The sequence below is a fragment of the Orycteropus afer genome, unplaced genomic scaffold (genome assembly GCF_000298275.1).
Source record: "Orycteropus afer afer isolate SDZICR_OR568_19922 unplaced genomic scaffold, OryAfe1.0 scaffold00436, whole genome shotgun sequence".
Lineage (NCBI taxonomy): Eukaryota > Metazoa > Chordata > Mammalia > Tubulidentata > Orycteropodidae > Orycteropus > Orycteropus afer.
Window position 1 is genome coordinate 91,222 of NW_006922023.1, and position 11,865 is coordinate 103,086.

Consider the following 11,865-nt stretch of genomic DNA (forward strand, 5'->3'; position numbering starts at 1 on the left):
ATTTTGGTCATGTTGTAAGAAGGGACCATTCCCTGGAGAAGGATGTCATGCTTGGTAGGGTGGAGGGTCGACGAAAGAGGGGGAGGCCTTCAACAAGATGGATTGACACGGTGGCTGTGATGATGGGCTCAAGTATAGCAGAGATTGTTGGGCTGGCGCGGGATCGGGCGGTGTTTCGTTCTGCTGTGCATGGGGTCACTATGAGTCGGAAACGACTGGACGGCGCTTAACAACAACAGCAACAACACATGCAGTTCCTTTGTCACGTTCATTTGGATGGGCCGTTGCTTATCTGTTCTTTGTGTGTCTTGTTATTTTTTTTATGGGAACAATGGAATTTTTGAATATGTTCACTTTCTCAGTTTCCCCCCAGCATTTGGTGTTTTTGCCTGCACCGCTTTCTGCAAGAAACTCTTAGGTGGGCAGAGCCTTTGGCCTTTTCTTAACATTTCCTCTTCTTCTGTGATAGTGCTTTCTGCCTCTCTGGGTTAATTATGATTCAAAAGTTCCATGTTTCAGTTTTCTACTTTCAGTGTCTCCCAAACATAGAATATGTTGTGGTCCATCTCTCCACTAGTGGGTACCACCACTCAAGTGAGATATTATATACTAATCAATCTGTACAGCAGGGGCTGCAAAACCCTCTCCTATCTCTATTTCTGTAACCATGTTTTTAGTCAAAAATAACCCACAACTCGTGATCCCGTTTGGGGTCTGGGTGTTGCCATGTGGTTTTGCCCAAGACTTACTTCCTTACTCTGTGGGGGCTGCTTTTCTTCTTTTTCAGGAGGATAAGGGACTGGGACTCCGCAGGAGGATCTTGGAGAGATCTGTCTTGTTGGTTGCAGAGTCTAATGGCCTTGTGTTGTTTGGAGGCGCATTCTCCACTTAGTTGACCTACCCCCCTGAGTCCACTCTGTTGTTCTTGTTGTTATGTGCCATCGAGTCAGCCCCGACTCATAGCGACCCCTCCTTGGGTTTCCGAGGCAGTAGCACTACGGAAGTAGGATTGCCCAACCTTCCTTCCGAGTAAACCCGCCAGCCTTCTGGTTAGCAGTCAAGTGCTTTAGCCACTCTGTTGCCAGAGCTCCCGCTCTAGGGAACTGTTATTTGAATAGTGTCTCTCCAAAATAAGTGTTCCAAATTCTAACTTCTATGCCTCTGGTTGTAATTCCATTTGGGAATTGATTGCCTTTGTTAGGTTAATGAGTCAGTATTAATATAGGGTGTGTCTTGAATTAGTCTCTTGAAATAAAAAGAAGATTAAGCAAGCAAATGAAGAAAGGAGAGATGGGGTAAAATAGATACCAAGGCACACTGAAATCTGCAAGGAACCAGGAGACAGAAGCTGAAGAGGCAAGAACCCGCCTCTGGAGCTATCAGAGAGAGAAAACCTTCCTCTAAAGCCTGCATTCTGAGTTTGGACTTCTAGCCTCCTAAAACTGTGAGAAAATAAATTTGTTTGTTAAAGCCATCCACTAGTGGTATTTCTGTTATAACAGCACTAGATGCCTAAGACCTGAACCTTCTGTAGAAGATTGTATCAGTCCAGTAACTAACTGACAGTTACCAATTGGAAGGGGGGGTAGCCACACTGGGGACGAACCCTGTGAGGTCTGCCTTTTTGCTATCAGAGCCCACTCTATAGTATGTTGGCTGTGCTTGTAGCTTCCATCAAATTGTGCTTCTTAGCACACAACAGCCTCACTCAGCAGTCATAAGCACCAAGTATAAAGGAACAGATGGACTCAACTGTTCTCCAGGGAGGTCTGTCTTGTTGGTTTCAGAGGTCTGAGCTGTGGGATGCCCAGGGAGGCAGGTTGAGTGCTGACTGTGGGAATAGACTCCACTGTTGGGGGCCTCCTGTAGCAGTTTGCAACAGCTTGGCAATCAACAATTGCCAGATGGTGTAGGAGGTGTCCCACTCTGGTCAGATCCCCATGGAGGTCTACCTTTGGTCAGATCCCCATGGAGGTCTACCTTATTGCTATGAAGTCTCCCCATGGGATTGTTGGCTTTAAGTGCGTCCTCCATTGAAGATTCATGCTTCTTAACACAAGCAGCCTCAGTAAGCACTTGACTGCTAACCAGAAGGCTGGCGGTTCAAACCCACCAGCCACTCCTCGGAAGGAAGATGGGGCAATCTACTTCCGTAGTGATACTGCCTCGGAAACCCAAGGAGGGGTCGCTATGAGTCAGGTCTGACTTGACAGCACATAACAACAACAACAACAACAAGTGCCAATTGGTAGTCGGGGCAGACTAACCCTAATTGATCCACAGGGAGGGTTGTCCTATTGGTTTCAGAGGCCAAAGCTATGAGTTATGCAAGGAGGCAGGTAGAATACTGACTATGGGATCAGATGCCTTCTATAGCAATTCACAGTAGTCTTGGAGATGACAGTGTCCAGGTGGGGAAGAGATTTTCATGGTTCAAACAGACCTCTGGAGAGATCTGCCTTACTGCTATCAGAGTCCTCCCTGTAGTTTGTTGGCTGTGAGTATAGCCTCCACTAAAGATGCCTCTTTCTTAGCACATAGCAGCCTCAGTCAGCAATCTTCAGCACTGACAGAAGGAAACATGCCAGAACTGTCTTCCCAGGAGGTTTGTCCTGTTGGTTTCAGAGACCTGAGCTATGGGGTGCACAGGGAGGCAGGTGTAGTGTTGATTGGAAGCAGACTCCACTACACAAGCCTTCCATCGCAATTCATAATAGGCTTGCTGGGTAGGGTGAGTGCTGGCCCACTCCAAACAGACCCCTGGGGAAGTCTTCCTTGTTGATTTCAGAGCGGAAGCTTCAGGTTCTGTCTCTTTGTACAGATGGGCTGTGGTGGTTAGGGAAACAGCATCTTTCTCTGGGGCCACATCCCCAGTTCACAGCAGCCAGTGGCCCACATGGCTGGGGAGAGGGTCAGGGATATTAGGAGAAGCAATTTTTCTACCATAAGCGACTCACCGTTGTTGATTTTTGACTATCTGCAGTTTCCTGCTGCTTTTCTCTGCTCCTCAATTCAGTCCCTCAAAGCAATACAAATTTCCTTGTACTGTTGTGTTTGTAGGGAAGGGTTGGAACAATGGTCTCTTTACACCTCCATCTTAGAATCTGGTTCTCAACTTTTTAGGGCCAGAGGTAAGACTTCAAAGCTATTGTAAACTGATTCCCTTAGAACGATTTTTAAAAATATGTTCTCTTGCGCTCGCTGGCTCTCTCTTGCACATGTGTGTGCACAAATACATACTGAAACATGCATATATATGTAAACAGTTTAATTCTAGGTTATTGACAAAATTACCTTGTACGCAAAGGATGTGCAAAGCAAGGAGAGAAAAATTATACTTCAGTATCAAATTGTGATAAGATAATGCTTGTAACTTTAAGGCTGCAACCTTGAATGCAAATTTGCAAACCATACAGCCTAGAATATGAGCCTGCTAAGGTTAGCATTCTTCTCTTCAGTGGGTGCTAGAAATGTCTATCCTCCAGAGAGTTGACTGTTTAAGCCATGATTTGTAAGCAGGGTAATCTTTCCAGAGATACTTTATAACAAACTTTTAGGTCATGCTAGTCGGCAGACATATCCAGTAGTACTGGTTGAAGAAGGCAAAGTGATGTGTGAATGTGAGTTGAAAATTTTCTTTTCTTCCTTGCACATTCTGAATTCCCAAATCTAAAGATACTTTATAACTATTTAAAAATATTAGAATTTCAGCCATCATTTTATTTTTTTAAAAAGTACTGGTGGTTTGCTAGATCATGATCTGAATTTTTTGCAAGAGTTCAGTGTATTTTATCTGACATAATAGCTTTGTTAATTAGCTCCATCAAATGTAAATCCTTCACCTGGCTGCTTTGCTTTACTTCTCTCCTCTTTCTAATTGGTTTTGAGATTTCTTCTATTTCTGATCCTTTGTATTCTCTGAAATTTTTAGAGATATGGTCTCTCTGCTCTGTTTCCTCATTTATTCATTAATTTATCCATAGCTTTTTTTTTTTTTTTTTAATACCTAGTCTTTAGGCACTGTTTTAGGTTCTAGGGATACAGTAGTGAACAACAACAAAAAAAATCCCTAGTATTAGGAGGCTTCCACTCTGATAAGGAAAGTTATACATGAAATAAATTATTGTTTAGTTGTATTAGAGATAATAAGTTTTATAAAGAAATCTGTGTTCTTTGTCTCTTTCTTCAGTGTACTATGTCTTACTGTTTCCAAAACTGAATAGGAATGACTTCCTGAATGTTAATTTATTTGAATATTTCAAATTTTACTGAAGGCAGATAATTCTGTATTGGCCATATACTGATGGTGAGCTATAAGTAAATGGTCCTTTCCATACATGCACATGCACTAACACACATTTTATCTGTTCTAAAACATTTAATTGAATATAATTTGTGTACATTTAAAAACGTTTTACTTTTTATCTACTTCAGTGTTTGCAGTGGCATAACTTCCTTACTTCATTCGTCATTTTATAATTTTTAGTTAAGGTCTCCATTTTTAAAAGTCTAAATCATTGATATGCACCATGGAAAACCAAAAATCATTTAAGTTGTGAGCCAAAATTCTCGAAAATCTAATCATATAAAAATCCTTTAATGTGTATGCTTTTTTTTTTTTTTGCAGTGAGTCTTATATTTACTTATCATTGATGTTCAACATTTAGATTTAATATGCTTACCAAGTGGTTTCACTAATTCCATGATACCAAAATCAAACTCACTGCTCTTGAGTCGGTGCCAACTTATAGTGAACTCTCCTTGGGTTTCTGAGTCAGTATCTCTATGGAAGTAGATTGCCCAGTCTTCCTTCCAAGGAGTGGCTGGTGGGTTTGAACCGCCAGATTTCTGGTTAGCAGGCAAATACCTTAGGCACTATGCTTCCAGAGCTCCCAATTATATGATTACACTTACCAAAATCCTTGCCATTTCATTTATGTTACTGTCCCCTTGGAGAGAATCTCTAAATGTTGTCTTAACTTTTACTTCAGTGAATGTACTACTACTATTCACTATAGCTCATTGAAACCAATTTAATTTACCATATTCATTTTATTTCATGAAATCAATGATTAACTTCTATTTTGAGTTTGGAGGATTTATGTGTAATGTTGGTAAGTTGCTAAGTGAAATGCCATGTGTTACCACTAGAGGGTAGTGTTTCCAATTTATATTTTTACAAATGCTCAAGTTGAGTTTATTCTGATAAATCAACTAGTCAAGCATAACTTTATTTTAAAATACCTTATTTTCATAATCTAAAACAGGCCCTTAAAAATATGTAGTAGTGATTCAGTAGAAACATTGAATGAGCTAATGTATTTATACTTAATTTGAATTTTCTTTTTCTTCAGCCCATTATTCCTATGTTTACACAAAATATTCGAGAAGGATTTCGGTCACTTGGAGGAACAAGTAAGTTTTTCCAATTGAAGTAGAATATTTAAAATGTAATACTGTATTTAAAATATTTGAGCTGTTTATTTAAATCTTTATTATTCTGTTAAAGATTTAAATGATAATTGATTGTAACTAATGGTGGGTCTTAGACTTTAGATTTTTGTTAATAGTGTTCTTCTGTACATGTTGTTGTTATTGTTGTTGTTATGTGCTGTCGAGTCAGCCCCTACTCATAGTGACCCCTCCTTGGGTTGTCGAGGCAATATCACTATGGAAGAGGAGTGGCTGGTGGGTTTGAACCGCCAACCTTCTGGTTAGCAGTCAAGTGCCTTAGGCACTATGCTACCAGAGCTCCTTCTTATATACATATTGAAGCTAATTTGTAATGGCCTTTAAAATTTCAGAGCAAATTATGTAATTTATTATTTATTATTTATTAATTCATTCATATGAAGTTAAGGACAAATTTACATATTGCCCATACTGTCTTTTCTGCTCAGCCCTGAAGAACTTAGAGCTTAAAATGGAATGTATTCCTAGCATTATTATTGTTAGTGATCCTCATGATTGTTATTAACAAGTTCTTCCTGAAGAGATTTAACCTGCCATGGGTTTTTTTATGATTACTTTGATATTTTGTTGATATTCCATTATGTTTTTTTAGATTTTAATTCTCCCATGCCCTCCCCCCCCCCTTTTTTTTTTTTCAAATTTAAAGTAGAAAGGCAGATTCATGGGATCTTTAACTTCTGTTGTAGAATTATTTCTTCTGATTTTTCTCAGCTCATTTCTTCTTCAGAAGTAAGTGGCAAGGCAGAAATTATTCCTAACATGGTTTCTCTAATTACAAATTGTTTCTATTTTTGGGGGTGGGGGGTTACTTTTTGACTTTCCTGAATTTCAATTTAAAATTGAATACCTTAAAAGCCAGGGCCTAGTGATTTCCTCTTTTTTGAATATTACTTTGGGTCATATGAGTGTATTCTCTGTTTCCATATATAAATAGTTTTAAATTTTCCATACATTCTGTGACTGTGGATTCCTTTTTTGGATTCCTTTGATAATATCTTTTTAAAACATGTTGTTGTTGTTATGTGCCATCAAGTCGGACCAGACTCATAGCAACCCCTCCTTGGGTTTCCTAGGCAATATCACTATGAAAATAAAGTGCCCAACCTTCCTTTCAAGGAATGGCTGGTGGGTTTGAACCGCCAGCCTCCTAGTTACCAGTCAAGTGCCTTAGGCACTGCATTAAAACATATCCATCAGTTTATTTTATAGTACTACCACTTATTTTGCATGCTATCTGGTAGCATAGTGGCTAAGATACTTGCCTGCTAACTAGACGGCTGGCAGTTCAAACCCACCAGCCACTCCTCGGAAGGAAGGTTGGGCAATCCTACTTCCGTAGTGATACTGCCTCGGAAACCCAAGGAGGGGTCACTATGAGTCGGGTTTAACTCGACAGCACATAACAACAACAACAAGAACAACCACTTATTTATTAAATCCAGCCAAATTCCAGACTTGGTCATTAACATTAATTTCTTTGCTGCATTAGTTTTGTTCTTCCTAATTTACAATAATGTTACAGTGTTTTTAGTTCTTTGCCAAGTTTATTAGTCTCATGTTTATATATTTTATGCTCCTTTTTTTTTTTTTCCTTTTATTCATTTGACTCATTTGTGAGATTTCTAAAACTATCAGCTTCTGCCTTTTGGTTGCAGTGATAGTAATTGTTTGCCTTTTTAAAGTTTTCTTATTTTCAAAAGCTCATTTTTCTAAAATGTCTTATATTAATTTCAATGAAGTGATACTATGGCATCTTCATTATAAGTCTTAAGTAATTAATTTGGAAGTTTACACTTACATGCTCAGAATAATCAATTAAAATGCTTCTGTTTACTTTAAAATAGGGTTATTTAGATGGCTTTATGAAAAATTTCGCTATCCATTTGCTCCAATGTATGGAGGTTTTCCAGTGAAGTTACGTACCTACTTAGGTGATCCCATTCCATATGATCCAAAGATAACAGCAGAAGAATTAGCTGAAAAGGTAAATTATTCTTTCTTAATCTTAGAGAATATTTTTCTTTGCAATTATTATATTTTAAAATGTCATTTTCTGTTCATTGATATATGCTATAACCATGTTATAGGTCAGGGGTTCTCAACCAGGGTCAATTTTGCTCTCCAGGGAACATTTCATGATGTCTGGAGACATTTAAAAGTTCAGAGATGCTCAGAAGAAAGCAAGCTTCGACTTCCATGAAAAGAAATCATTCCTATCATGTAGAAGTATCTTCTGAGGAAAATGTCATAGTGGTTGAGAGTGTGGTTCTGGGTCAGATTGTCCTGGCTCCATTATTTGCTAGTTGTATGATGTCAGGTACCCTGTGCTTCACTCTCTTCATCTGTAAAACAGGAAAGGAAATATAGTACCCACTCAGAATGATTTGTGAGAATTGCACAAAATCACCCAGACTCAGCGTTTGGAATGCCTGGCACATAAGTACGCCATGCATGCTGGCTGCTGTTGTTATCCTGGGAACTTACAGTCCAGTTGAGGTGATAAATAACTAAATCGGTGTTTATAAAGTGTTGCATGTTACAATAATGGCATGCTAAAAGCCATTATTGGTTTTTTATTAAAGGTTTCTTAGCCTCACACCACTGACATTTTGGGTCAGATGATTCTTTGTTGCAGGAGGGCTGAGCTGTGCATTGTAGGTTGTTCACCATCATCCCTGGGCTCTGCCCACTAGATGACTGCTAATACTTCACCCACTAGCACCTATCTAGTAATGATAATCAAAAAATCTCTAGTTTACCAAATGTCTCCCCTTGGAACAAACCTCTGGGATTGAGAACCACTGGCTTAGGGTTTGATGAAAGCACATAGGAAAGGCATCTAAATCATCAGGGAAGCCTCCTCATGGGATGCAATGCTTAAATTTAGTTTTGAAAGGCAAAGGCAAGTAGGAACTACATTTTCTGGGGCTTTATGTATCAGACTAAGAAATTTGTCTATCAAATACATTTCAGTTAGAACATCCTTCTGTTTAGAAGTAGTGGTTCATGTAATTTCCACTGATTTTTTTTTCTTTCTTTTTTTTTTTTTTTTTTTTTGTCCAAAGCAAACAGAAGTATAACCTTTTTCTTTCTACTTTTTTCTTTTTCACTTTCACCTGGAGTATTGATGTAAGCAGGGAATATAATTTATTCTAATGGCCCAGATGAAGGATAATAAGGATCTTTTGTGTGTGTAATAATAATTTTCTATTGTACCTAAAATTCCCTTCTATTGTTGTAGCTATGTATAAATAAAAGCACACTCTTTAACAGTGGAGATTATGTTATTAATTTTTTTGTCTCCAGTTCCTAGCACAGTGTCAAGTATTTAATTAGATCTCAATAAATGTTTGATGAGTAAATGGATTAGATAATGATCCCCATATCTACTTGAAAGGAACAACAAGGTCCTGATTTGAAAGAGTTTTGCAGGGATAGAAACCATTAGACTGGAAAACTGCAGGATAGCTAGGAATATTATTTTTATATATGTAGGTTTTTGAAAATAACAGGCTGGAGTTTGGAAGGGTGATTCAGTCAGCTTTGCAGGATAATGCTACATTACAACCCCCAAATCTCAGAAGCTCTTACCAGTAAACTTTGTATCTGTTTGAGGCACATTTCCACTGAGGTTCAGCTACAGTTTTTTCCCATGCCTTCTTTATTCTGGGATTCACATAGAATAAAGAGCCCTAATGTAGGACACAGGAGCTCTGGTAGCATAGTGCCTAAGGCACTTGACTGCTCACCAGAAGGCTGGCGGTTCAAACCTACCAGCCACTCCTTGGAAGAGAGGTTGGGCAATCCTACTTCTGTAGTGATACTGCCTCAGAAACCCAAGGAGGGGTCACTATGAGTCAGGGCCAACTTGACGGCAAACAACAACAATGTAGGACACAGCCATTCTCATGGTAGGAGAAGGTCAGGAGTGGAACATGATGTGGCTCTGAAAGGTTCTGTTTGGAAATGGTTCACCTCATTCCCACTTACATTGCATTGGCCACATCAAGGTCACACACCAAACCATAGTTCAGTGGGCAGGATATATAATCCCTCCACAGAATGGCTCAGTAGGTAGGGGCCTGGTAGGGAGAAATAATGAATGACTATGGTAGCATAGTGCCTAAGGCACTTGACTGCTAACCAGAAGACTGGCGGTTCAAACCCACCAGCCACTCCTTGGAAGGAAGATTGGGCAATCTACTTCCATAGTGATACTGCCTCGGCAACCCAAGGAGGGGTCACTGTGAGTCGGGTCCAACTTGCCGGTACATAACAACAACATAAGACAGTCAGCCATACTAGAACCCAGCAAGATTCAGACACTTACCAAAGTGCACTGAATGTGCACTGAATCAGTTACAATATTACAATAGATGAGATAATTCAGATGAAACAGTTGATATGAACAGTTTCACAAAGGTAGCTTTAATAATGCATCATGTACTTTTTGTCTATGAACTTCATTCTTAGAACACTTAACTTCCTGTTATTCAACTGGTTCATCAAGTATTTGTTGTTGTTGTTGTTGTTGTTGTGTTTGCCATTGAGTCAGATCCAAATCATAGCGACCCCTCCTTGGGTTTCTGAGGCAATAACCCTACTGAAGTAGATTGCCCAACCTTCTTTCCAAGAAGTGGCTGGTGGGTTTGAACCTCCAGCCTTTTAGCAGTCAAATGCCTTAGGCAGTACGCCACCAGAGCTACCTCATTAATTATACTCATAGTTTATTTCTCTTCTACTCAGAAAGTAAAGTCCTACAACATTTTATATTAGAATTAGGACATAATCTCCAAGCAGCATGACTCCTCCCTGGCCCTGAAACAATGCCTTGTCAGACACAGCTCCAGTACCTTTATACCCTGGTTGGAATCTTGCCCTTTGATGTGTTGTGTATATATGTACATCTATATTATATATCATAATACACCCAGACACATACTTTAAGGTGGAGAGAAGATAGATGGAAGTAGATAAATTTGAGTAATATTCCGGGGTTAAAACTGATGGACATTGCTGATGGGTTAGGTGTGGCTGATAAGCAGAAGTTGCTAAGGATGACTTGCAGGTTTTGGTTTATTCAGCTAGGTTCATGGTAGTATAATTTGCTGAAATAGGGAGATAACTCAGAAAAGGACAAAGTAGGAAAGGAAAGAATATTACTTTAGTCTCAAATTATGATTGAGTGGTACCTTTGAAACATTCAAAGGAAAACCATTTACTGAAGCTCAGAGGACTGCAGATGTAAACATGGGAGTCACTAGCAAAAATGGATGGGAATTGAAGCTGTGGGAATGGATGAGATTACAGATTCTTTGGCGAACGAGTCAATGCCTGGTTTTGGAAGAGTAAGTTGCAAAGGAGATTGAAGGGGAGCAGCCTGAGAGCTGGAAGAAAACAGGAGAGTGTGGGGTTCCAGAAGCTAAGGAAATTACAAGGAGGTGGTTTTTGGTGAAGGAGAGGTTACACTGGTGAAGATTAAAGAATGACCATTGGATTTAGTGACAGAAGGAAGTCATTGGCAATCTTTGTAAGAGTTGTATTCTTTTAGTACATAAACTGATATTTCTTTGTCTGAAAATCCTTCCTTGACACCTCAGTACATATTAAACAAAGTCTATGCTTTTTCATTTGGTATTTAGCTCCCTTCATGATTTAATTGAAGCCTAATTTTAAAGCTTTATATCCTCCCGCTTTTGAATGCCTAACTGTTACTCCAGCCAAATCAACTCACTGTATCATAAACAGTTGTTTTCTTGTGTTTTGTTTGTTTGTTTCCTCCTCCTTCTTCCTTCTGAAGAAGTTACTGAAATCTTTGTCATCCTTTGAGACCCAAACCAAACAGTACCTGATCTTCCCCTGGTCACTGCCAACCAAAGGACTCTCAGGTCTGAGCTTCAGAATACTTTCTTGTCACATCTCAGATGATAACTATTATAAATGATCTTGCATTTTAATTATTTTGTAGTTGTTCCTTTTTAGACACTTTTACATAAACATTGTAGCTACCAAAACTATACTTAATGGACCACAATCTTTGTGTCAGTCACTGTGCCAGATGCCTTAATACATCATTTCAACTTCATTTAATCTACAAAATAACTATGAAATAAGTACTATTCCCATTTTACAGATATAAAAACAGTGGTTTAGAGAGGTCTTTTTTGTGTGTGTGTGTGTGATTTGGGTGAAGATTTACAGAGCAAATTCACTTTCCATACAACAGTTCACATACACTTTGTCTCATAACATTGACCACAGTTTACCACAATGCCACAGCTCCCCTCCCACTTCCTTCCCATAGTTAACTCTTCCCAGTGTCCATCCCTCCATACACTCCTGCCCCCTGAGCTGTCTCCCTGTGCATAAGCAGCCCTTCTTTCTCCCATGATT

General features: G+C 39.1%; 1 protein-coding gene across 1 annotated transcript in view; it reads left to right on the forward strand.

Annotated features, from left to right (window-relative positions):
• The window catches only part of TMEM68 (transmembrane protein 68), a 79,606-nt gene that overhangs the window by 61,332 nt on the left and 6,409 nt on the right, over positions 1-11,865 (forward strand). The window contains exons 4-5 of the mRNA XM_007954162.1: positions 5,355-5,415; positions 7,317-7,456. Coding sequence (XP_007952353.1) covers positions 5,355-5,415; positions 7,317-7,456 — 201 coding nt within the window. The remainder of the gene's footprint in view (positions 1-5,354; positions 5,416-7,316; positions 7,457-11,865) is intronic.